The sequence below is a fragment of the Malaclemys terrapin genome, chromosome 2 (genome assembly GCF_027887155.1).
Source record: "Malaclemys terrapin pileata isolate rMalTer1 chromosome 2, rMalTer1.hap1, whole genome shotgun sequence".
In the NCBI taxonomy this organism is placed as follows: Eukaryota; Metazoa; Chordata; order Testudines; family Emydidae; genus Malaclemys; species Malaclemys terrapin.
The window spans coordinates 199,034,527-199,062,447 of NC_071506.1; the positions used below are offsets into that span (position 1 = coordinate 199,034,527).

A 27,921-nucleotide genomic window follows, 5' to 3' on the forward strand; every position below is an offset into this window, starting at 1 on the left:
TCCTTCCCCCACCCCCCCCGCATTCTGAGCCGGCCGGCCTGCCGGGCCATTTGCATCGGGCCTCAGCAGCAGCTCCTCCTCCCCTGCAGCCCAGCGCCCCGCTCCGGCAGCACTGGGTGGGGTGGGACCAGGTTGTGTGTTGCACTGGGGAGCGCAGCCACGTGTCTGGCTCCGCACAGAGCCCAACACCATGTTCTGAGCGGCAGGGTAAGGGGGCCAGGGGGCAGAGGGGCAGGGAGATTTTGGAGGGGGCAGTCAAGAGTAGTTGGATGGGGCGTGGGAGTCCCAGGGGTCTGTCTGGTGGTGGGGGTGTGGATAGGGGTTGGGGCAATCAGGGTACAGGTAGGGAGTAGGGTCCCAGGTGGCCAGTTAGGATGGGGGGAGGGTCTCAGGAGGGGGCAGTCAGGGGACAAGGAACGGGGGGACGGTTGGCAGTTCTGAGGGGGGCGGGAAGTGGGAGGGGCAGGGGCGGGGCTAGGGTGGGACTCCTCCTGTCCTCTTTTTGCTTGCTGAAATATGGTAACCCTACATTTTTGAGATTTGCTGAGGGACTCCAGAGGGACGCCCTGCAAACTGCTGCTCTGGAAGGAGAGTCAGATCACTTTTCTTTGCTATAAAATGTCTGTTTGTTACAATACATACAGGTGTTGATGATCCTCAGAATCTGACAGGAAAACATTAGTGAAAATTAAATCTACTTAGTTTAAAAAAAAAATAAAACTGTTGTATTTTTCATTTGATAAATATACTTTGGTAGAAGCTCATCCAGGCTCAATATTTATAGGCTCACATCACCAGTATGTTGTTGATAAACAGTCTTAAATTCATTTTCTGTAAAATTGCTTACAATTATCATCTAAGTTTGTCTATTGTTGCTTTTTCTCTGCTATGAGTAACACCATGCAGATGCATGGCTGTATTATGCCTCCTAATTGTTGACGATGACTCAGTGTTTGTAAATCATTGACTAATTTGCTCTCACACACCTATTATACCTACAATTATTTAAGTGAACTGTCAGGCTGACATTACTTGTAAAAAAACTAGGTTCTTAGATGGACTCAGAAGCAGAAACTACTCAATCAAATCAATAAACTGGCTTTGATATTTTTATTCCTGTTCATTGATTTCTCACTAGCCTTTTGTCTTACCTAGCCTCTATTTCACTCCAGCATCTTGTTTTTAAACTCCATTTTCTTTTTAAAATATTGATTACTTACTTTTTCTCTGCTTATTTTTTCCCTTGCTGCAGTCTGATAGTTCCACTGGAACTCTAATTCTTCCTCTCCCTCCCCCGCCCCCCCTGCATCTTGCAGATTTTGTTCAGTGACTAGGGGTTATTAATACTACTCATATATTTAACAGATTAAAGTACAGGAAAGGACAATTTGTGAGTTAAATAAACTACTAAACCGAACATAAACCTTTCACAGATTCTGAATTTCTGGAGGCACAAAGTTCTAAAGATCTCAAATGTGAGCTATTAACTATAGTGAAGCTCTGACACAAGAGTATTGCAAGCAAGAAACTTTATCTCTGGCTCCTTTCACTGACTCCAGTGGCTACCATTCCACAGAAATTGGCCCGTCTTTAACGGGTGTGCATAGCAGGCGATTCCCAAGAGGTAATCGGCACCTTTGACTCCTATTGAAATTGCAGTATTCAGCATTTCTCAGAATCTGCCCAAGTGACTTCAATCACAGATGATGGCACTCTGTAGCAATGGACCCAAAATGAGACTGGACATGTCACTACTGCAGTTTTCTGATACTCCTAGTCATCTTGGTTTCAGACAGGTTGGAAATTCCACCTCCAGAATAGTTGGGAATTCAGTCTGAATAATGACTGAAGGAACAGGGCCACTGTGGAAAATGGTCTGTTTTGTCATATTCTGGCATTTCTGATTCTCACCTGACAAAAAGCAATAACTTAGGAGGAGCTTTTGTAATGAAGAGTACATATAACCCACACAGAATTCATCATGTGCTTTGGGAAGAGGCTCCGATTACTTCTTTTTATATTTGAACTAGTTCTGGCTCATGCTTAGTGGAGCTGAGTAAAACATTCACACCAAAATGCACGAGAAACTGATTTTCATGGTGTATTGCAAGCTCCCAATTCAGCCCACTTTGCTGAAAGATTCACTAAGCCTTGTGAATGTTTTAAACAATCCTGGGCTGATTTATCATTTTGTGTTGAAAATATTATGGTTTTGAAGCAAAAAAAAAAAACACCTTTTGTTGTGTAGGTTAAATTTTTCCTTTGTGTTCAGGTCTGTTCAAACCCTAAACGCGCACCTTGTAACTCAAGGTATACTGGATTTTTAGATTATAGATCATATTAGATTATAACTGTATTAAGTGTTGCCTAACTGGGAGGTGGTTCTTTAAATAAATTTATAGAAGGGGAGGAAAGTAAAATAATATATTAATTGGTTGCTGAGACTGAGGTTCTGAGGAGATAATTGTAGGAACAGATCTTCCTAGATTTAGGTCACTCTGGACCTTTGCAGTATTGCCATCCCCAACTGTGCAAAAGTGATGAATCCAGGCCCAAAAATGAGCTCTTAAGTAATATCAATATATTTTTATTCGTATTGTTTACATTTTGGTTTCTGAGCCTTTAGGGTACCCTCAGGTTACATTTTGGGGGCTCCTCTCTGCAACCAGGAGGGCGAGAAATGTACTTTGTTTTAACAAAAGCTTAGGTTCCCTTCAGGGGCTGGGCCGTTATCGAGAACACTAACTATTGTGAGACTTGTGATACAATTGCAAGAGTTGGTCATGTTGCCATTGCCTTAAATTTCAGTGCCCTGGCTGATGTTCCAGTGGAAGTAGACATTGATGAATTCTACGATTTCCTTGTAAACAAGATTGCACCAAAGAAAATACCAAAGTCCTGTTTCTCCAAACTCAGAACAAAAAGGAGTGATTTCTTAGTTTACAGCCGAAGCCTTGTTGGCCAACAGACCTGTAAGCTCACTCTCCAGCTTTCTCCAGGGTACACACTGTGCTCACAGGTACTGCTCGGCTTTCTTGCCTCTGCGCCCCCACCCCCCTGTTCTTGTCTGTTCAGTTTCTGTGTTCTCTCCTTTCCCCTCCCCACCCTTCTCACAGTAGCCAGTGGAACCCTTTGACCACATGGTTCTAGTTTCTGGGCAGATTTATTAGGCCTTGTTTTAGATACAATCAATTCTCTGTCTTTACTTATCTTAAATGAAGGTCTTATTCGTGCATCAGTTTGAACGAGATTCTAATTCAACACATAATAAGGTTTCACCCAGCTCATTACAATAGCAGGTGCTGTAAATCAGCTGCAGTATGAGAGAAACCTGAAAGACATGTATGGTAACTGGACTATGACAAGAAAACGGTTAGGTCAAACTTGCATATTTATAGTGAGTTACGTTTTGTGTCTGAAGACTTAAAAGCTTATCCCTTGGTTACACAATCGATGTGTCATCCCAGACAATGTAATATCATTCTAATCAGTACACTTCTGTAGAGCAAACAGTCTTTATAGAGATTCAGACAGAGCTAACTTAGAATGAGTTGCACCTGACGGTGCCTTCAAACATGTTTCAAATGTATCTGCAATGTTGAAACAAGAGTTGATTTGAAGAGTAGATGAAGCAGGTGTACAAAAGTTTATTAAAGAAATGTTCTAATGTTCTCTCCCTATTTTCATGGTTTGTTTTTTTTTACAACAAATCTTTCTAAGTAAAGTGCAGTAAGTTGTCTGACTTCCTGTTTAGATATATTCCTTTCTTCTGTGACACTGTGCTTGTGTGTTTGGTGGGGGGTATTTGTTTCAAGTAAAATTGAAGGAGATGGGGGTGGGGGGATTTGACAGAAACAGAGGTGTGTGGGATTTTAAATGGCATCTTGATTTAAAGACAGTTTTTCTGTGTGACAAAAGAAAAGCCCTGTTCAGTTTACTGCATTATGGCTCTCATTTTTGTAATTACTGTAATATAGGAATATTACAGATCTAATACAAATTCCTCTCTCCCTCCTCCTTTTGAGATAGTGCCTTCTTTGTGATCAAATGTAATATGCATCTAAAAGCATTAGCCTAATGCTTACATACATGGGAAATATAAGCTTTATGCACAGTTATAGTTATTTCAGAATTTTTAAGTGCAAATCTCCAACTGCCTTGGCTTCATAAATCCATCAATATGGCTCACATAGGCACTTAAAGCCTTTTAACTAGGTCCTGATCCTGCACCCATTGGTCCCAATCATCAGTTAGTACATCCAGATGATTAGCACTGGCATGGAAGAGGGGAACAAAGGTGGCCCCTTTAAGTATTTTTGAGTTCCCTGGATACAGGTGTCTTTGGAGCCACTGCAATTCCTGGTGTCAGAGCAGCCTTGACACTGCTCTAATCTATGATCTGCATCACATAACCCCCATGAGCCCTAACAATCAATGAATAGCAGAGGCTGGAGCACGTTGAGCTCTGACCACACCTCCTCCCTGCCCCAGACTTCTCCTTCATTCCACTCTTCATAAATGAAAGGCCCTGTATGTTGTGGGCTGGCATAAGCTTGCTCTGGCAACTCCACATGGGTGTGTTTTGAGGCCCCATTTAGGCCTCGTCTATGCCACCAATAAAGCATTAAAGGGGCCTTAGTGGAACTGAGGGCCAGCCCCATCATATTCAATGAGAGTTTTGCCACTGATTTTTTTTTTTTTTTTTTTTTTTTAGGAGGAGTGGGGTGTGTCCCCATGAAATAGGATCACACCTACAATACTGTGCAGCGTTGGTAGTTCCTATTGTATATTGTGTGAGACAGCCTGGAACATAGCAGGTGCCCCCACCACTCAAATTTTTAGCTGATTCTTGAGCACCACATTGACCATAGCTGACTTCAGGATCTTCAGATCAGAAAGGGCATAAATCTTCCTGGAAGATCCACATTAGGAAACCAGAAATGTGGGATGAGTCCAATCTCCAGGGCTGCTCAGATCACACGGAAGCATGTTTGAACGAGCACGGTAACGTGCTGCAGTGCAAACATTTCCCCTGTTGAGACATCTCTGTGGAGTGGAAGGTTGTGGAATGGAAGGAATCTTCATAACAGGGAGGTAATAATTTATCAAATCAAACTTTTGTTGGCCACCTCCACCCAGAGAAACACTTTTCCTCTCCTCCTCTTCCAACTAGATGGGTAAATTGCTAATAATAGCAGAAAGGGTTATTTCCCAATGGACAATAGCAATTTTGGATATCCGAGTTTATACATTGCAGTTAGTATAGATGGATTAGCTTTTTAAACTCCTGGGCTTCCAAGAAATAATACAATAGCTAAGGGTGGCTTGATACCATAGTGATGAGCACCACACACAAAGCTTTTGCGGCTGGAGGTTGCAAAATACACTGTTCTCTGAAGTACTGAACTGAAACATTTTAAAAAATAAGAAATATTTTTATGGTGCATGGCATTTGCTCACCCTTATATTGCTACTGATCTTATCATTGTATCCTGACTCTAATCCTCTGTAACAGTGTTTGTATTAATCTCTCTCCATCGTACAGGAAAATGTCATCGACATCTAGAAATGGCAATAAAAGTACTTTTTTGTTGTTGTTGGTTGCAAAGCAACCAACCAAATAAGAAAATAAAGAGCCCCATTCGCAGCACCTAGAACCTGATGTGAATTGGCCTTCCTTCTGCCATGAGTTTATACTTATGGTATTGCAGGGGTAGGTAATAATGAAAAGAGAGAGTGTGTGTAAAAGTAAGATTGGCCTACCCTAGGACTTGGGAGACAGAGGTTCAAGTCACTGCTCTGCCACAGGCTTCCTGTGTGACCTTGGAGAAGTTACTTAGCTTCTGTGCCTCAATTCCCCCCCTCTGTAAAACAGGGGAAATAGAACTTCCCTATCTCACAGCACTTTTGTGAGGATAGAGAAAGATTTTGAGGTGCTCGGGCACTATGGTGAAAGGGGCCACACAAGTATCTAAGGTTGTATTCATGTAGCACATTTTCTTCTGTTCAGTGATTTCATATCAAAATACTGCAATAGCATCTTCCATACAAACTGTATCCACCAAAATTATAAGCTAAATAATGCAGTTAGAAAGTTAAAATATAATTGTAATAGCAAAGATAGTGATACATTAAGAGGGATAGATAAGGGAGAAAAATGTATATTCATCTGATGGATCTAAAAATAGTGAAAGCAGTAAAGGAGAAATAGTGTGTGTGTATCCCCTTGTCTGAGATGTTGCAGTGCTGGAATCTCCTGGAAGATTTCTGTATTAGATTCTACATTGCCCTGGCAGTATCCTTCTCCAAAAAGAAGTAGGAAGTTGAAGTTTTTGGAGTTCTGATGTTTTCCATATTGCAACCTCTGGCCTGAGCCAGAACCTTTAAGAATTTTTACTGAATGGGTAGGCATATGTGAGTTCTCTGCAGGCTAAGAGACCATGATATTCACCTACAGAGCGGAAGGCTAATGTCATTCAAGGAGTGTAACCACTTGAAACCACAATCATTGTGAGCTAACATGGAGCCCTCCCTTACACACACACACACTTGTCTATGTTTGGACAAGAACTAATCACCTAGCTCCATTGCTTAATTCTATAGCTGTGTCTTCAACAAAAACAATCAGCTCAATGCCATTCCAAATACCGTCTGTAAATTTGTTTCAATTGATGTAGTTGGTCCAGTTATACCAATGTCCATTTCAGGATTAGGCCCTTTTTTCTTTCAAAATCTAAGGGACAAATGTTACGCAGCACCTTTTTAAAATGGAAGGCCATGTTGATTCTGGTCACTTTCTTTTCACCCATTGTCCCCTTTTTTTCCTTTGCTGCCTTTTCCTTCAACGTACTTTAGTGTCTCTTGAAGATGTGATTTTATTTATTTTTTACAGACTGGATTTTCTTATGAACAAGAATAAAACTACAATTAATATTTCCACTTTTCTGGTTTTGTCTCACTGCCCCTTGGCCACCCCTCCCCCCCCCACCTAAGAGCCGGACCTGCTAGCCACTTCCGGGGCACAACGCAGTGCCAGGACAGGTAGGGGCTAGCCTGCCTTAGACCCGCAGTACCGCCAACTGGACTTTTAATGTTCTGGGCAGCAGTACTGCCCGGAGCTGCCAGGGTCTGTTTTCGAACAGGTGTTCCAGTCAAAAACCGGACAGCTGGTCACCCTAGGGCAGTGCTTCTCAAAGTCGATCCTCCGCTTGTGTAGGGAAAGCCCCTGGCAGTCCGGGATGGTTTGTTTACCTGCCGCATCCACAGTGGGTTCAGCCGATCACGGCTCCCACTGCTGCGGTTCGCCGCTCCAGGCCAATGGGGGCTGCGGGAAGTGGCATGGGCTGAGGGATGTGCTGGCTGCCACTTCCCACCACTCCCATTGGCCTGGAGCCGCGATCAGCGGAACCTGCGGCTGCAGCAGGTAAACAAACCGGCCCGGCCTGCCAGGGGCTTTCCCTGAACAAGCGTCGGACCAGCTTTGAGAAGCGCTTCCCTAGAGTATACCAAGGATAATGTTTTGCATAAAAATTATTCAACAAAAGGAAAGGCATTTATGAAATATACATGTAAGCACATTCCCACCTGTGATCTGAGTATAAGGTTTTGAAATGCAGACAGAGCGAATATGCCTAACTCTCATTCGTGAACCTGCTCCCTCTTTCTTTCTTCCCCCCTGCCCTCCATGCTATGGGCCTAATCCTATGGGGTACTGAGATCCTTCATCTCCCGCTATGAGAACACCTGAGTCGTGAATGTCTGTTACCCTGCAACATGTGCACTCATTTACCCCGTGTAAAGAGTATAAAATGCTACCACTCTGCATTGTACAACCCCACCTTGCACAATGTAAATTACTACTACAAAATTCAGAACAACAGAAAATTAGGCTCTGATTACTGTAGGCATACAATGTGCTCCAGGGCTGGAGCACCCACAGAAAAAAATTAGCAGATGCTAAGCACCCACTGGCAGCCAAGCTCCCCCCTCCCTCCCAGCACCTCCTGTGGATCAGCTGTTCTGTGGCATGCAGGAGGCGCTGGGAGGAATGGGGATGGGGCATGCTCAGGGGAGGGGGCAGGAAGAGGCAGGGAAGGGGTGGGACCTTGGGGGAAGGGGTGGGGCAGAGCTGGGAGTGGAGTGGAGGAGGGGAGGGAGTGGGATGAGGGTGGGATTTGGGAGAAGGGGTGGAATGTGGGCGGGGCCTGGGATGAGCAGGGGTTGAGCACCCCTGGGGAACATTGAAAGCCAGCACCCTCATGGCCACCTGTCCCTGCAACTGTAATACAATAAGTATAAATTCATGGTGGAAGGAAGGCTAACGTCTATCTGGTCCTAGGTGCTGTTTGTATTTTCTGGCTTGGCTGGTTGCTCTGCAAGTGAAGCACTTTTATTGCAATTCATTTCTTAATGTCAATGAGCATTGGATTGATGGGGAGTTAAGGGTGCTCAAATTCTCCTAAGAGGTTCTTTGCACCATACAGGAGTGAGCCTATGTACAAAGGTAGCTTCTCATTAGAAAATGCCAGGATAAAACAAAGTACATTTTGTTACAGTTCAGAGTGACTGCACCTGTATTTTCCCCCTCAGTGGCCCACCCAGGGCATCCACTCAGGCTTCCAGCTTCTAAGCTGTTACCTCTCCTGGGTGGAAACCTGCTCTGTCCTCTCTCCTGTCTGACTAGGGTATTGCCTGGCTGCATAGTTCCCTGCCTTCACTGTGTTGTTCTCAGCACAGACAGGCTGCCCAAGCACACCTGTTTTCTACCTCTTCAGAGACAGACAACAGCATAATTGCTATATTATAAGCTACCACACAGCCCTTTCTGTGCAAGCCTATTTTTTTCTTAAGGTAAAAATCACTAGAGAGAAAACATACAAAAAACAATACATGAATGTTAATAAGCTTACAAGAGTTCACCCCAACCCTAATGTAGATTCTGGCAGGAGCAGTCCTTCAAATCATCACACAAGGGGTTTCCTTAATGTTATAAGTGCATCACAGCTTCGGCTCACAACAAGCACACAATCTTGAGACTTCAGCAGGTCCAGTCCTTCCAACCCTACCCTAAGGATTGGGGCTCTCCAGGGAATAGAAGTCCTGTCCATTTTCTGGATAAGGAAGAAGGCCCTGATCCAGTTTAAAACCAGGCTATTTATCCAAAAAACCTTTCTCTGTCTGTTGGTCCCTGGGGAATCCAGTTTGAACAAGTATATGTTCATCTCTGTAGAGGGGGTGGCTTCAAAGGACTGCTAATGGAGAAAGAACATTAGCATCTGCCCCCTTCCAGAAAAAGTGCATACAATTCCACAATAACCGATATACAATTTAATTTTTAATATGAAGTACCCCAAAGATATTAACCCTAATTCAAGAAGTTCTATCTTAATTCAGCAAAGTTAATCTTCATTCCATACAATTTGTTCAGGATACTGTCAGTCTGTTACACATTTCATTTGTTAATGAATTGCATGATGTGGAGGAGTGAAAACCATGTAATGCTTTTCTCACTTATATATGAAATTAGTATAATTAGGAATGTTTAGATTCAAGTATGCTTGTTAATGTATAATTCCACAGATGAAGGATCAAAAAAAAAAAAAGCTATGATCTAGTCTCTTCAAGTACTTAGGCCATGATTCAGCAAACCCATCCAGTTCAGGAAAGCGCCTAAGTACTGCTTAACTTTGGAATAGATGCTTAAATCTGATGGACCTTAATAGGGTTTAAGCACCCACTTAAAGTTAAGCAGGGAACAGGGATGGAAATGGATTTAAGCACATGCCTAAGTACCTTCCTGAACTGAAGCCTTATTTAAAAAACACATCTTAATATATTTTATTTTGAATTAGAGGTGTATTTAAAGTCTCCTTGCTTGCTTTCTGATTCTGACTAGCTAGATACATCTAAGTCTGACCGCTAGACACAGTACAACTTTACAGTCAATGTATGTTATCAGCCACTCCCTATGACATTCTATGTAATGAGAAGTATACCAACATGACTAGGAAAGGGACGTTGATATCTATAATAGAGGATGTAGGAGTTTTCCCATGGAAAACTTCTAAATTTCAGACACAATTTCCTGAATTTTAGCAGTTCTTAAGACATTCCTGACCTCAAAATTATTCCCAAATTGTCTGTTTCTCTAGAATTTTGTCCTAGAATTGCAGTATAAAACATTACCCACAAAAAACACTATGCTTTTAAATTGCTTCGTATGTAACTTGTTTATCCTTTTTTGTTCTCTAACTTCATTCAAGTTTCATTCTTATTTAAAACTAGGCTACCTTTAGAATGCTAAAATGTACAAGAAGAAACAATCCTTCCTGGGATGAAAGAATGATCCAGCAGGTGTTTACCATCTGAGGCTTTTTTTTTTTTTTTAAAGAGGAACAAATGACGACTTTGTTTGTTACAGCTGTGCAATCTAGAGCAGAGGATGGATGGCTTAACAAAGTTAACTCTGCTATGAGCAGAATTCAAAAGTTATTGCTTGTCTCTAGAGAATGACTTTAGGCCAAGTTGTATCAGCAAAAGCTTTGGTTGACAGATGCTCAGCTGAAATTGATGGTTTGGGCCACCAAAGGCCCCATGATCTTACAGTTACTTTGTTCTGCTGGAGACGTCAGTTGCTCCTGGAAGCTGCAGAACCAATCTCTATGACAAAACAATAAAGCTACACAACACTAATTGCCAAAGAAGCTGCAAACACAACACATCAAGCTACATCATCACATGTTCCCATCACTTTACATCAGCACCAACAGGCTTTAGCATTTGGCTTACCTAGGCCTTACTATTGCAGTCTGGATGAGATGATCACAGCATCATCTGCTGCCACTTATGGTATAATGAAACAAAAAGCTGATAAAGGCCCACATGCTTCCTGCATCATCTGTGGGATAGATCAGACTGGTACTACTGTGTCTAACGGTATGTCTACACTACGGGATTAATCCGAATTTATATAATTTGAATTTGGGAAACAGATTGTATAAAGTCGAATGTATGCGGCCACACTAAGCACATTAATTCGGCGGTGTGCGTCCAAGTACCGGGGCTAGCGTCGATTTCTGGAGCGTTGCACTGTGGGTAGCTATCCCATAGCTATCCCATAGTCTCCCGCGCCCATTGGAATTCTGGGTTGAGATCCCAGTGCCTGATAGGACAAAAAACATTCTCACAGGTGGTTCTGGGTACAGCCTCACCCCTCCCTCCCTCCCTCCCTGCATGAAAGCAACGGACGGCAGACAACCATTTCGCGCCTTTTTTCCTGGGTGAACACTGCAGACTCCATACCACGGCAAGCATGGAGCCCGCTCAGCTCAAGACAGCAGTCATGAACAGTGTAAACACCTCGCGCGTTCTCGTGGAGTTTATGCTGAGCCAGGACCAGAAAAATGAGGCGAGGAGGCAGCGGCGGCGGCAGCGCAGCGACAAGCGTGATGAGGACATGGACACGGACACGGACACAGAATTCTGTCAAACCGTGGGCCCCGGTGCTTTGGAGATCATGTTGTTAATGGGGCAGGTTCTATCCATGGAACGCCGATTCTGGGCAAGGGAAACAAGCACAGACTGCTGGGACCGCATAGTGTTGCAGGTCTGGGACGATTCCCAGTGGCTGCGGAACTTTCGCATGCGTAAGGGCATTTTCATGGAACTTTGTGACTTGCTGTCCCCTGCCCTGAAACGCCAGAATACCAAGATGAGAGCAGCCCTCACAGTTGAGAAGCGCGTGGCGATAGCCCTGTGGAAGCTTGCAACGCCAGACAGCTACCGGTCAGTCGGGAATCAATTTGGAGTGGGCAAATCTACTGTGGGGGCTGCTGTGATGCAAGTAGCCAAAGCAATAACTCAGGTGCTGCTACGAAAGGTAGTGACTCTGGGAAATGTGCAGGTCATAGTGGATGGCTTTGCTGCAATGGGATTCCCTAACTGTGGTGGGGCGATAGATGGAACCCATATCCCTATCTTGGCACCAGAGCACCAGGGTACCCAGTACATAAACCGCAAGGGGTACTTTTCAATGGTGCTGCAAGCACTTGTGGATCACAAGGGACGTTTCACCAACATCAACGTGGGCTGGCCGGGAAGGGTTCATGACGCTCGCGTCTTCAGGAACACTACTCTGTTTAAAGGGCTGCAGCAAGGGACTTACTTCCCGGACCAGAAAATAACCGTTGGGGATGTTGAAATGCCAATAGTTATTCTTGGGGACCCAGCCTACTCCTTAATGCCATGGCTCATAAAGCCATACACAGGCAGCCTGGACAGGAGTCAGGAGCTGTTCAACTACAGGCTGAGCAAGTGCAGAATGGTGGTAAAATGTGCATTTGGCCGTTTAAAAGGTCGCTGGCGATCGTTATTGACTCGCTCAGACCTCAGCCAAACCAATCTCCCCATTGTTATTTCTTCTTGCTGCGTGCTCCACAATCTCTGTGAAAGTAAGGGGGAGACCTTTATGGCGGGGTGGGAGGCTGAGGCAAATCGCCTGGCTGCTGATTACGCGCAGCCGGACACCAGGGCGATTAGAAGAGCACACCAGGAAGCGCTGTGCATCAGAGAAGCTTTGAAAACCAGTTTCATGACTGGCCAGGCTACAGTGTAAAATATCTGTTTGTTTCTCCTTCATGAAAACTCGCCCCCTTTATTGACTCATTCTCTGTAAGGAACCCACCCTCCCCCTTCCCCCAGCTTGCTTTCAAACCAAGTAAAGTCACTATCATTTAAAAATCATTTATTCTTTATTAATAGATTATAAAAAGAGGGAGGGAACCCGGGTGGGGTTTGGGAGGAGGATCGATGGGAAGGAAAAGGCCACTAAAAAAAGGTTAAAAAAATGACAGCCTTTTGCTTGGGCTATCCACTGGGGTGGAATGGGAAGGTGTACGGAGCCTCCCCCCCCCCACCCGTGTTCTTACACGTCTGGGTGAGGAGGATATGGAACATGGGGAGGGGGGATGGGGGTTATACAGGGGCTGTAGCGGCACTCTGTTTTCCTGCAGCCATTCCTGAAGCTCCACCAGATGCTGGAGCATGTCTGTTTGCTCACGCAGCAGCCCCAGCGTTGCATCCTGCCTCCTCTGATCTTCCTGCCGCCACCTCTCATCTCGAGCGTCTCTCCACTCCTCATGTTGGTCCCTCCTGTTCTCACGTTGGTCCCTCCTGTCCTCAGGTTCACTGGCTTCTTTCCTAAACTTTGAAACTGTGTCCTTCCACTCATTCAGATGAGCTCTGTCACTGCGGGTGGATTCCATGATTTCTGCAAACATCTCGTCTCGCGTCGTCTTTTTCCGACGCCTTATCTGTGATAGCCTTCGGGACGGAGGAGGGAGGCTTGAAGAATTTGCAGCTGCTGTAGGGAGGGGAAAAAAGAGAGAATTTTTTAAAAAGATACATTTTGCAGAACAATGCGTATACTCTTTCATGGTGACCAACACTATTCACATTACATAGCACATGTGATTTCTGTGCAAGGTCGCATTTTGCCTCTTAATACTGAGTGCCTGTGGTTTTGCTGCTAGAGATCACAGGTCCAGGCAACAGAATTCGGCTTGCATGCGGCCATGGTAAGCCATTGTCTTTCGGCTTCTGCGCCCTCCTTTCCCACATACCAAGCAAAGCCCGTTGAGTGCTGCGGTTTTTCTGTTAACATTCAGCAGCAGCAGAAAACAAACTAACCACCCCCCAATCCAATTCTCTGGATGATCGCTTTATCCCTTCCCCCACCGCGTGGCTGGTATCAGGGAAGATCCCTGCAGGAACCAAACTAACGCCCCCCCCCGACCCCCCTCCCGCCATGAATTCTCTGGGATGATTGCTGTACCCCTCCCCCCACCGTGTGGCTGGTATCAGGGAAGATACCTGCAGGAACCAAACTAACCCCCCCACCCCCACCCTCCCACCATGAATTCTCTGGGATGATCGCTGTACCCCTCCCCCCACCGCGTGGCTGGTATCAGGGAAGATACCTGCAGGAACCAAACTAACCCCCCCGCCCGCCATTAATTCTCTGGGATGATCGCTGTACCCCTGCCCCCACCGCGTGGCTGGTAACAGGGAAGATCCCTGCTAGCCAAACGCGAAAAGCTCAGGGCCAATTTCCCCCCCGCGCTTGGCTAACTGCAGGGAAGGATTTCTTTTCAGCCACAGGCAAACAGCCCAGTAGGAACAGCCATCTCTGTCCCCTTAATTAAGTTCCCGTATTTCAACCAGGTTACCATGAGCGATATCACTCTCCTGAGGATTACACAGCAAGATAAAGAACGGATGTTGCTTGAATGCCAGCAAACACCGGGATCATACGCTGCCAGGCTTTGTCAGGCAATGATACCAGATTACTTGCTGCAAGCATGGCATGGTCAAGTGTCCTACCATGGAGGACGGAATAAGGCTGCACTGCCCAGAAACCTTGTGGCAAGGCTTTTGGGGTATCTCCAGGAGAGCTTCATGGAGGATTTCCGCTCCATCCCCAGACACGTTAACAGACTTTTCCAGTAGCTGAACTGGCCACGAATGCATCCCAAGTCCTCAGAGCAAAGTAATCATTAAAAACCCTTGCTTTTATAACAAGTTTTATATTTTAAAAGGTAAACTCACCTGAGGTCCCTTCCATGGGGTCCTGGTCTTGGATACTGGCTTGGGAGGGTTGGGAGGGTACTTCAGTCAGGCTGAGAAAAAGATCCTGGCTGTTGGGGAGAACGGAGTGCTGGGTGCTCTCTGCAAGCTCATCGTCCTCCTCCTCCTCCGCTTCCCCATCCGCAGAATCCTCAGGTGTAGCTGATGAGACTATCCCCGACCCGGAATCCACAGTCACAGGTGGGGGAATGACCGTTTGCCTCCTTTGTTTTTTGATAGGCTTGTCTGAGCTCCTTGACTTTCACGTGGCACTGATCTGAGTCCCTATTGTGACCTCTCTCCATCATGTCCTTGGAGATTTTTTCAAAAGTTTTGGCATTTCATCTTTTAGAATGAAGTTCTGCTAGCACTGAATCCTCTCCCCATATAGCGATCAGATCCAGTACCTCCCGTACGGTCCATGCTGGTGCTCTTTTTCGATTATCGGCCTGCATGGTTACCTGTGCTGATGAGCTATCTGTGGTCACCTGTGCTCTCCATGCTGGGCAAACAGGAAATGAAATTCAAATATTCCCGGGGCTTTTCCTATCTACCTGGCCAGTGCATCCGAGTTCAGATTGCTGTCCAGAGCGGTCACAATGGTGCACTGTGGGATAGCTCCCGGAGGCCAATACCATCGAATTGCGGCCACACTAACCCTAATTCGAAATGCTAAAATCGATTTTGGCGCTACTCCGCTCGTCGGGGTGGAGTACAGAAATCGATTTAAAGAGCCCTTTATTTCAAATTAAATGGCGTCATTGTGTGGACGGGTGCAGGGTTAATTCGAATTAAGGCTGCTAAATCTGAATTAAAGTCGTAGTGTAGACCAGGCCTAATGAGAATTGTTTGAGAGCAGGGCCGGCTCTAGGATTTTTGCCGCCCCAAGCGAAAACAATTTTGGCCGCCCCCGTTTTTTTCTTACACCCCCGGCCCCGCCTCAACTCCGCCCCTTCCCCAAATCCTCAACCCTGCCTCCTCCCCCCAGGCTATCAAGCCTAGGAGGGAGGAAGGGAGAGGGAGAAGCAGCGCGTGCGCTGCAGCCACTCGGGGTCTCCCCCTCCCTCCCAGGCTCTCAAACCAGGGAGGGAGGGGGAGATCCCGAGCGGCCGCGGCGCGCGAAACAGCTGTTTCGCGCGCCACGGCCGCTCCCGATCTCCCCCTTCTTCCCGGGTTTGAGAGCCTGGGAGGGAGGGCGAGCAGCGGCACGCGAGCGGCAGCAGCGGAGGTGAGTTAGGGCGGCTGGGGCACATTTTTAGGGGCAGCATGGCCCGCGCCAGAATGCCGCCCCTAAAAATGTGCCGCCCCAAGCACCAGCTTGTTTTACTGGTGCCTAGAGCCGGCCCTGTTTGAGAGAAACACAAACACAATAGCTCTTCTGTCATGTCATATAGGATGACTCACCAATTCATGTTGCCACAACTGTGCTTTTCTATTAACTTAATGAGGGACAGAGACAACTAAGAAACCCTCTTGGAATATTTATTCCAAAAGACAATAAAAGAAACGAAGCAAAACAACAAAGACTGGCTCCACCAGCCAGGAGAACCTACTGCTATGTATCCTGGGACCGACATGGCTACAGCTACACTCCATACTGCTACCTGTGGCATTTTCAAGGCTGTTAAGAAATGTGGTTCAATGTCTAGATCAGCAGCAGTGGTCTAGATTGTGTGTCTAACACCACACTTCTCTGGATAATTTCACATAGGACAAACTCACTCTTAATATGGTGGAGCTGCTTCTTTCACTCACAGGTAGGGGTCTGTGTCTGAGGTTAAATAGCTTCTGTAGCTCTGGAAATTCCATCTGTCTAGTCACTCTATGTATATCCAAAATAATAGTGAATAGAAGTTAACCATGTATTTGTGGTATTGAGGGAGCCTATTTAATGTTTCTCTTCCCCGTTCTTTAGTGATTTCCCCAGGCTTTAGGTAGACTAGAATCACAACGTTAACAGTGTCTTATGGGAAAGGACTACCTGAGCTGTACCTTTAGCCATGAACCTATACTGGTCTTAGCCTCTGAGGCTAAGGAATCAATGATCTCTCCTGGGGAGAGACAAGGAATATCCCTCAAAGCAAACTAAAACCAGAAGTATACTTAAATAAAGGAAAATGTATTAGAAAATTGACTCAAGTTCAAAAACATAAGGAACAAAAATGCTTAGGTCTAAGGCTGTATCCAGCCTTGGCTAGGTAGGCCAGAAGCTCTGAATTTACAGGAGAGAAGTAGAGTATGAGTCAACCTCTAATTCATAAAACACTCAGCCTGTGTCTATTCTGCTCTTTTTCAGGGTCTTCTCTCTCTCACTTCTGTTACTAGCCACCTAACCAACTTCTAGTATCCATGATGAGTGGCCCCATACTCTCCTTTGGGTGACTTACTGTACATTCTTCCTACTTCTCCACCTGAGGGACATTAGGATATGTTCACACCACAATAAAAAAACCTACGGTACCAAGTCTCAAAGCCCTGGTCAGTTGACTTGGGCTTATGGGGCTAAAAATAGGATAGACATTCTGACTCAGGCTGGAGTGTGGGCTCTGAGATCCACCCTCCTTGTGGGGTCTCAGATCCTGGGCTCTGAAATGAGTTCTCCCCTGGGATGTCACATAGAACTGGGGTTACCACTGAGCCCTGTGACCCACCTCTCTCCTTGTGTTGCTGTGAGATGCTGCAGACCCACTCCCAGCCCTACACTTCCACCAGCATTCACACAGGTAGGGACACAGCCAGCTACAGTTACATACAGGCTCTCTGACCAGCCACTGCATGAAGCAACAGTTGAAAGGCTACAGCCAAGGTAACTCTCAGCTCCCCAGGCACGCACCCCCTCCAGAGCATAAACCCAAAATTTTACTGTCTTGCAGTGCACAGGGATTTGTACAGTGTAAGCTCATAGAGTTTGCCTCCCCTCAATGTGGATAGGAATATACAACAGCCTTTGCCCCTTGAGCTATGATTTCCCATGCACTTCACTCAAACTCACTGGTTTAGGTAAAGCAAAACCAAGTTTATTAACTACAAAAGATTAAGTGATAGCAAACAGATTTCCTAGTAAATTAACAAAAACAGCAAACTAAGCCTAAAATACTAGAAAGATAGGATATGAATTAGCAAATTCTCACCCTGGCTGATGATACAAGAAGGCTGCAGTTTCTTAAGGCACAAGCTACACTTGCTTTGCAGCAGTAGTTCTCAAACTTTTGTACTGGTGACCCCTTTCACCTAGCAAGCCTCTGAGTGCGACCCCCCTTTTAAATTAAAAACACTTTTAAATATATTTAACACCATTATAAGTGTTGGAGGCAAAGCGGGGTTTGGGGTGGAGGATGACAGCTCACGACCCCCCATGTAATAATCTCATAACCCCGGAGGGGTCCCAACCCCCAGTTTGAGAACCCCTGCTTTACAGCTTGTAATCCCCAGGTTTTCATACACAGGCTAGAAATCTCTTTAGTCTGGGTCCAGCACTTCCCCCAGTTCAGACTTTGTTCCTCGGGTGTTTCCAGGAGTCTCCTTGTGTGGGGAGTGAAGTACAACAGATGATACCACTCCCTGCCTTATATAGCTTTAGCATATGGCCGGAACCCTTTGTCCGAAACTCAGTTTGTGGAAAAAAACCTGACATCCCAAGTTGGGGTCCAGAGTCACGTGGCCTGGTTACATGTCCTTGCATACCTTGCTGAGTCGTAGCAGCCATTACTTACAGGCTCTCTGGAGTATTCTCAGGAAGGTTAAGTTCTTCCAGCGTCCATTGTCTTTCCTGATGGGCCATCAGCACTGTCTGGCTTCTTCAATTTTGTACTAGAAAGGCTAGTTGTGGGTCTCACCCAGAGTAAGCATGATTGAAATACAGATACATAGTCAATATTCCTAACTTTAGATACAAAAATGATACATGCATACAAATAGGATAATCATATTCAGCAAATCATAATTTTTCCAGTGACACCTCACATGACCTGACTTGTACAAACTGCATCATAATTTATGTCCTAATCATATCATAATAATAGTATTACTGTGAAGAACATGGGGTGCAGTGTCACCTCAGGGTCTCAGATCCTGGGCTCCAGCCTGAGCCCAAATGTCTATACTACAATTTTAGAGCCCCGAAGCATGAACTAGTAATAGCCATGTCGCAAATCTCTTATTGCAGTGTAGATGTACCCTTAATTTATTTCCTTGCTTAAAGAGATTCTGAGCTATTAGATTGAATCACTTCAAATTACATTTGGGGCTCTCCAGTTGCTTGCTCAGATTGCTTCAATACACAATGTTAATGGTTCACCATTCAGGCCAACTAGCTTGCTGCTCTGCCTTTCCAACCAGATCAGATAGCTAATATAGCAGTATAATTAATTACAGAAATATTGTCCTACAAAATTGCTTTCCTATTTCTCTAACAAATAGGGCACCCCTTAGTCACTACCCAATTTCCCAGATGATACTTTATTTGTTTCATCTTCATTGCTTCCAGGCCATAAATGGCTGAAATATCCTGTTCAGATAATCATAGAAGTTTCCTCTGGCCTTAACCTGTCCCCCCACCCCAATCTGACCTGCTGTATAACACGGGCCTTACACCCAGTGATTACTGCAAGTGAAATGGAAAGGAACAACTTTGTATCTGATTCTCTTCTCATTTACATGGATGTAAAGCAGGAGTAACTCAACTGAAATAAAAGGAGTTACGCTGTAGTAAAACCAATGTGAGATGAGAATCAGTCCTAACTTAAAGCATGAGACATTGTAATAAAAAAATGAAACACTTGACCCAGGAATAGTCCTGTAAAGCAAATACATGTAAGGCCTGATCCTATTCCCATTGAATGGGAGAGCCAATCCTTAACAGGCACCTTTGTCCTGAAACCATTTGCTTTTGAAGAGCAAACGCAGGAATTTGCCATGTCAATAAATATCCATCCCCATGAACTTCACAGTGATGGACCCATTCACTTCTCAAAATGCTCTCTTGTTGCCATTGCTGTGCATGGCTTACTAAATTCAGCTCTTTCTGTAGACTTCTGTCAGGCCTTTGATTCAGTGCATTGAGTATGTTTGTGGCTCTGCAGAGACAACTCTGCATGTGTAGAAATAGTGTTATTGATAGAGCTCTACAATGGAACAGAAGGCTGTGTTTGAGACAGAGGCAGATACACCATGTGGTTTCCTGTCTCCATGGAAGTTCAGCAAGACTGTGTTTTGTCACAGTTGTTCAATATCTGCACTGATTGGTTGATTCATAAGTTTGAGGAGGCAGCTGTTGGCATTGTGCTGAATACCATTCTGCTTTCAGATTCTGACTATGTTAATAGTGTCTTGTTGGCTCGTCTGGTAAATCATTGCAGCGGATGGTGGATTTGGGTGGGCAAGAAGCAGCGTGCATTTGTCTGGTTATTAATCAGAATAAAACAGAGTTCCTGGCCATTGCTATCAGGAAGCCTCTAGCTCCAATGTTAACTCTCTGGATGGGACATTGAGCTGGTGGCAACTATCAAGTACTTGGGCAGAATCATAGACAGTGCTGGAGGATGCTTGCAAAATGTAGACGCTCGTATAACAGAAGCTGTTGCCATATTTTGGACCTTCTATGGCCTCTGTGGGGACATTGTGACATCAAGCTTGCAATAAAGCTGCAGATCTATAGAACCACAGTTATATAAACTCTGTATCAATGCTGCCTCCATCAGCACTGGTTTGGTTTCAGTAGCTTTCTTAGTACAGAGATTGGAATGAAAGACCAATGAATTGCAAAGCATGTGCATCAAGAGATGCTGCTACACAGCTGGTGATCACATGGGCTGCAAAAGGCTTCAGTGGCATGATAAGATTGCCGGTGTTACAGACAGACTGAATAACTAGCCAGCCCACCATAAGGAGTTAGCCAGAGATCAATCTGGTTGATCCTTGAGCTGCAAGGAGGCACGTCCCTTTGGGATTTGCCATGATGATCCATTACGTAATGAATGGTCACACAAGAACTATTGAAATTTATGTAGTTTGCATGCTGTGTCTCCCTTGCATTGCATGTTGGGAGTGATGCAGCCATTACTTTAGTCTAGTCTCAGTCCAGAAAGTATGTAGTTTACAACAGAATATTTACATTTATCCTTGCCATGTAGAAATGAACCAATAGTCCAACTACTCCAGTATTCTGTCCTTAACAATGACCAATGGCAGATGCCTCACAGGAAGGCATTAAACCCCTCAAATCTTGCCTCTCCAATCCCCTAAGTGCAGTTTGGGCTATCAGGAAATCCATGTTCTGCTGCAGACTTTCCGTGCGACACTGGGCAAGTCACATAACCTTTTTGTGGCTCAATTTTTCCCCACTTGCAAAATGGGAATAATAATTACCTACCTCACTGGAACATTAGAAAAATTTTAATTCATTCATGTTTTTAAAGCACTTTGAGATCCGCGGGTGGACGGTGATCTACAAGTAGAGTATAAAATTGTATTTATTTATTATTATGCACCCAATTGTACAATACTATCATGGGGGAGGAGGGAAGAAAACTTCCTTACCTCTACTGGTAATCAATTTTTTGATACACTGACATGAAATTGAAAGTGTCCTCACTCCCTAAGTTTCAGGGTAACTAGAGTAAATGCCGTTTCTGTTCTTTTATTAAAAATATTCTTCAATAAATATCAAGGGAAACAGCATATGATAAAGAGTCCTTTAAAAAGACTGCAGTTATGGAGAGTCATCCACTTGTGGATTCTATTTTTGTCCAGATAAATGTTGATAACTATTACTCTTGGCAACTTTTATGCAATATTAAGTGCAGGAGCTCATACAGTAGGAGAGACCCGTTAATAAAATGGACAAGTATGGAGTTCTACTCTGGATCAGTTATATCAAATCCGTTTAGGATAAAACATTTATATAAAACAAATGCCAAATTAATTAGTTTTAAAAACTGCCTGCACACCTGCCAGCTAGCTGTTTTCAGCAGGTATCCATTGTGTATAGTATCCCTACCGGGTCCTTACCTGATGATAATCAAAGGAATGAAATATACCAGGAAAGCGACCACAGTCATGTAGGGTATCCAGTAGGAGTCATCAGGCCAGAGGGCCCAGCACTGCACTTCCCCATTGGATAGCTGCCGTTTCCCAAATATAATCAGAGTCGGAATCGAAAACAGGAAAGAGAGGCTCCATGCCACCATGATGAGAACTTTCGCCTGCCTTTCTGTTCAACAAATCCAAACAGATTTTTGTTAGCATAGTTTCTGGCCCTTCTGTGATGTTTCTTTGGACATATACATCAGCCTAAAGGAAGGATGGGTAGGGGGGAATTCTAATTTCCAGGCTGATGCTGAAAATGGAAGGAGCTTGTCAGCTAATGTTATGACTGAATTTTTTGATTTCTTTGTTACTTTTGTAACAGAAGTCAGTTGATCAAGAAGTCAAGTGCTCTGTCAAAGACCCAGGTCACTGGCAACAAGTCAGAAATATAAGCTTTGAGAGATACCACCTAGACAAAGAAGTTTCTTCAAACAAGGATGGTATGAATTTGTGCAGAAGTGCCCACTTGTCTGGGCAAAGCAAGGTTGAGGTCAACATGATGGCATGTCAGAAACAAAAGAAGCCTTCGCCCTGCAGGTGACAGAGGAAGGATGTTCTTATGACTTTAACCAGCACTGCAAGATGTAGATACTGAATTTTGAGAGAGTGGGCCAGCTAGTCAATGGAGCTACACTGACTTACTGCAGCCAAGGATCTCACTTACTGAGAATGCTGGAGGATTGCAGGTAGAAAGTTCAATGGGAAAATCATATCTCAAACTGCCTGGGTACTCAGATATTTTGACAAGTGTTGGTCTAAATCCCCAGATGACTGATTGTATGCTGAAGTAGAAAATCCCATTAAATTGTGCCCAGCAGGAGGCTATTTTTAAAATCTATACTCCTTGAAGCTCAATCATTTTAAAAGAGCACTATACAAGTAAATAGAAGCATTTTAAAAAATGTTTGCAGCAGCCAACATCAGCTATAATATTTACCCTTACTTTTAAATATTACACATGATCAGCACAATAGAAGCTTGATTATCTAAAGTGCTTTGAGGAGATCCATAACATTTAGATCCGTGGTTTTCAAACATTTATGTTGCATACCCCTTTTCAAATGTTGTCTACTCCAGAGGTTCTCAACCTTTTTCTTTCTGAGGCCCCCCCCCCAGCATGCTATAAAAACTCCACAGCCCACCTGTGGCACAATAACTGGTTTTCTGCATATAAAAGCCAGGGCCAGCGTTAAGGGGTAGCAAGCAGGGCAATGGCCTGGGGCCCCACGCCACGGGGGGCCCCATGAACTACATTGCTCAGGCTTCAGCTTCAGTCCTGGGTGGTGGGGCACAGAGACCTGGACTTCAGGCCCATGCGGTGAGGCTTCGGTTTTCTGCCCTGAGCCCCAGCGAGTCTAATGCTGGCCTTGCTTGGAGGCCCCTTTGAAACCTACTCAAGGCCCCCTAGGGGGCCCCGGACCGCGCTCCCTTGGGTTGAGAGCTACCGATCTGCTGCATACCCCCATCTGAGATAGTTTCATACTATATCTACGATTAAATTGCCAAGTCTTACTAAATAAAATACATTGTCTGCCATTATAGGATTTTTCTTGTGTACACCCTGCTGAGAGCTCGTGTACCCCAGTTTGAAAACCACTGATTTAGATAAACAAGAGGGTTAGATGAAGGAGGTAAATATTATGCAGGGAGAAGGATTATGTAAAGAAATACTGAGTGATAACAATTACGTTTAATGAAAAGAAAATTGAGGGTACATATTGGGAATCATCTCCTGACAGATCTTTCAGTTAACCAGGAGATGAGGTTGAAAGTCCAAATGTTTGCAACTCGACTAGGCAAAGTGCTAGAAAATATTCTGGAGAAAAACCTGAACTGGCAGAAAAATAGGCTAGATAACCTTCAAGGTCTTTATCTCAGATTTCTATAGGAACTGCTTATTTGCAATGAAGAACTGAGGCAGCAAGGTTGTCTAGTGGCTAAAATATTAGAATAAGGAGCTAGGAATATGAAGCTCTAACTTTTGGCTCTCCCATAGAATTTCTTACTGGCCCTGTGCAGCCTCTATAACCAGTTTTTCTCAGTATACCCGCCTGTAAAATGAGTCCAATAATACTTAACTGTTGTCCCTCGCTAAGGCAGGGTGTATGTGTGTGTACACAGGCATCACATGTGTTTAATTATGGCCAGATTCTAATACCCTTAATTACCACAAGCAGCATCTTACTCAAGTAGTCCCTCTGAAATCAATGGAGACACTCATGGTGGAGGTACATCAGAGTCTGGTCTGCTATGTCTGAAGAACTTTGAAATTAAGGCATGAAAGGTGCTATGTGATGTAAAGGGTTTATGTCCAGAGTTCTGATGTGATCATGCGAGATCCTGCTCAATGCACATCAGTGACATTATTTTTCTTTTCCTTTTAAAAACCTCCTAATTACAAATTAAAGTAGCGTTCTGAGAAATTCATGTCTCTTGCTTGTTTTTTGTATTATAATTTTTTTCCTTTGTTTGCCATTAATGAAAATTTCTATTAAGAGGCTTTGGAATTTTCTTCCTTGCCCTGGCTCCAACAGACCTTGTGCTTTTGGAGTACATGGCAGGGCTTGTTTCACAGTCTTTCTCTGAGGGCTTGTCTTAACTGGAGTGTTAAGGCTGGTGTGGATCACTCAAGCCAACTCTTAAGTTAGCCTAGCTCAAGTGAGAGCAATTCCATTGTGCAGCTCACGTGTTGTTTTGCAGTGTTTAGATTAGTTGCACAGAGTAGCTGTGTCCCCACTGTAATACTAGCTCCAGTGCCATTAACGCTTGCGCTTCCACCCACAACCCCTGATGGGCCAGCTAGCTCATGCTCAAAGCCAGAGGCAGATTAGGGTTTGTGGGCCCTAGGCCAGAGAAAGTGAGGGCCCCTCCCCACCCCTTCTGCCTGCAGTTCCCCCCCTGCTGGGGAAATGGAGTCAGGCTGCAGGGGCTTGTCCCGCCCACCCAGTGCTCCTGTCGGGGAGTTGGTTCGAGGCACGGGGGCTTCTCCCGCTCCCCAGCAGGAGCACCAGGCAGGCAGAGCAGGGCATGCCCCTGTGCCCCGACCCCACTCCACGGCAGGAGCACTAGGCAGAGCGGGTCATGGTGTGGGGTGCCCATTTTTCCAGGGGCCCCAATTGGCCAGGGCCCCTGGGCACGGGCCCCCCTTGGCCCAGTGGCTAATCCGCCACTGCTCAAAGCACCACTTAACTTGACCTAGAAATTTCTGTGTGAACAGGCCAGTATAGGGTAGCTGCCTTACATGTGTTCTTGTTTTTTGTAAATGCTCCAGTGCCTCGTGGCTGGTGTATCCTATAATTAGACTATGTAAAGTATAAATAAAACCTGTCTCTGAATAGGATGTTTTAATTGACAGATTTGAGAAACTTTTCTTTTACGAAAAATTAAATCATGACTTTGCTGGTTTAAAATGAGATTTGGATGTATTGTAGTGGTCATGGACAGAACTTGGGAATTTCAAACTTATAAATTCTAATCCCAGCTCTGACAGTGACTCTTTATGGCTTTGATCATGTCACATTGTGTCTCAGCTCCATTTTCCCTGTCTAAAACTGAGACAGTATCACTTACTGAATACGCCAAGTTGTTGAGGATTAATTATATAATGTTTGAACAGCTCTCTAAATATGAAAGAACTGTTTAAAAGGTCTGATTCTAGATGATCATTATCCTACCATTCTTTATTGCATGTTTTATTATTTCTGATGTGTTTTGTTATTGAATTAGATGTTGTGTATAGAGTAAAAGTTGGGGTTAGGCTATGGGCGGGACTTGATTTTCCACTGTCTTGCACCTTCTCTAGTCATTAACACCCATGCAAAGTGAGAGTAAAACTAGGGTTACCATTCGTCCGGATTTACCCGGACATGTCCTCCTTTTGTGTGCTAAAAATAGCGTCCGGGGGGAATTTGTAAAGCACTCACAATGTCCGGGATTAGCAGAGCGAGCGGCTGGGAGGGCTGCAGGGAAGTCCCGGGCTGGACTCAGGAGCAGCTGTAGAGGAGCCGGATCCGCCCTGCATTCTGAGCCAGCAGCTCCCTTGCAGCCCAGTCCAGCAGCACTGTGCAGGGCCAGACCGGGTTTTGTTGTGCAGGGCCAGACCGGGTTTTGTTGTGCTGGGGAGCTCAGCCACGTGTCCGGCTCGGCTGCACAGAGCCCAACACTCTGTTCTGAGCAGCAGGGTAAGGGGGACCGGGGGCAGGAAGGTTCTGGAGGGGGCAGTCAAGAAACGGGGGGGGCTTTTTGGGGGGAGTGGAGAAAGTTTTGGGCAGTCAGGGTACAGGTAGGGGGTAGGGTCCTGGGGGGCAGTTGGGGGGGGTCTTAGGAGGGGGCAGTTAGGGGACAAGGAACAGGGAGTCTTAGGTAGGGGGTGGGGTTCTGGAGGGCAGTTAGGAGCAGGGGTCCCAGGAGGGGGCAGTCAGGGGACAAGGAGCAGGGGGGGGTGTTTGGGAGTTCTGGGGGGGGCTGTCAGGTGGCAGGGGTGGGGAGATGGATCGGAGCAGTCAGGGGACAGGGAGCAGAGGGGTTTAGATGGGTTGGGAGTTCTGGGGGGGGCTGTCAGGGGGCAGGGGTGGGGAGAGGGATCGGAGCAGTCAGGGGACAGGGAGCAGAGGGGTTTAGATGGGTTGGGAGTTCGGGGGGGGGCTGTCAGGGGGTGGGGAGTGGTTGGATGGGGCGTGGGAGTCCCAGGGGTCTGTCTGGGGGTGGGGGTGTGGATAAGGGTTGGGGCAGTCAGGGGACAAGAGGCAGGGAGGCTTAGATAGGGAGTGGAGTCCTGGGGGGTAGTTAGGGGCAGGGGTCCCAGGAGGGGGCAGTCAGGGGACAAGGAACGGGGGGAGGGTTGGGGGTTCTGGGGGGGCCGGAAGTGGGAGGGGCAGGGGCGGGGCTAGGGCGGGGCTCCTCCCGTCCTCTTTTTTTCTTGCTGAAATATGGTAACCCTAGTAAAACACTTATCTTACTGTCAAAACTATTTTTTGTAAAGGACGTGCCAAGCACAACCTTTTTCAAAGCACTTTCCTGTCCTAACCTGATGTTAGTAACCATAGTCTCTGGTCTAGCACTAGATCTTGAACTCCTTCACAAAGGATGTTAAGTATACTTCTTTTCCTTTGCCTGCTTCTTTGCTATTTGCTGGTATGCATGTGGTCACTCCTGATTCTCTTACTAAAATTCACTATTTGGCTGGCATCATACCAGTAGGGTGACCAGATGTCCTGGTTTTATAGGCACAGTTCCAATATTTGGAGATTTTTCTTATATAGGCACCTATTACCCCCCACTCACGTCCCGATTTTCACACTTGCTATCTGGTTACCCTACATACCACTGACTAACAAAAATCTGGCCATGCACCTGAATGAAGCAGCATGCTTTGCAAAGGACTTCTTCTCATTTGTGTCCATTGTAAATTCAGAAGGCTCTCCCAAGGTGTGTTTGCAGCTTGGCAGTCAGAATAAAATAGAAGGGTTAAATGCTGATTCACTGAGCTACTGCACTACAAGGGAGGGGGTTTGCTTCCCTTTCCCTGGAGTCAATTGGTGGCTCTTGGGTGGAGGAGATGGGGGGGAGGAGAGAGGACAAAGGAAATTGGCCCATGGGATTGTGGGATACTTCTAGTGAACTCCCAAGTCGGGGGTGGAGGGGACTGCATCTACATTGCAAAGCAATAGGGTATGAACACTGGGTCTTCTCATGACTCTGGTTCAAACCCTCCAACCTCATACACTCCTAGGATCCTGGGTCTGAGCCTGAGTTTGAGAGAGGTGTGTAGACAGAAAGGAGCTTTGTGCTCAAGCCTGAGTCTGAGCCTAGGCTTCTGTTGCAGTGTAGACGTAGTAAGGCAGCATGCAAAACTTGGACCTCAATAGGTCAAATTAGCAACAAGTCTGAAAAAATAGGCTTGTTCCTTTTCAATCTGATAAATTATTCTGCGGCCCTTGGCATCAAGGGTATTATATCAAATACAGAGAGATCTTGATCGGGCATGTCAAGGATAACTCTGCATGGGACAAAGAATACTACCCTCCTCATGGAAGGAAAGGAAAAGAAAAGATAGCTATGATATGGGATTAATTCTTTAATGTAAATAATTTGCTATAATAGGAAGCCTGTATTGTAGCTATTTATATATCTACGAAGATTAAGTTATAAATTCCTCACCATTAAACCCCTAACCCGAGGAGGAAGTCTAATGACTACTGCTCTTTCTATTTC

The 27,921-nt window shown here is 45.3% G+C and overlaps 1 protein-coding gene across 1 annotated transcript in view; it reads right to left on the reverse strand.

Moving 5' to 3' along the window:
- Positions 1–27,921, reverse strand: part of NPSR1 (neuropeptide S receptor 1) — a 106,608-nt gene that overhangs the window by 19,644 nt on the left and 59,043 nt on the right. Inside the window, exon 5 of the mRNA XM_054019045.1 lies at positions 21,631–21,832. Coding sequence (XP_053875020.1) covers positions 21,631–21,832 — 202 coding nt within the window. The remainder of the gene's footprint in view (positions 1–21,630; positions 21,833–27,921) is intronic.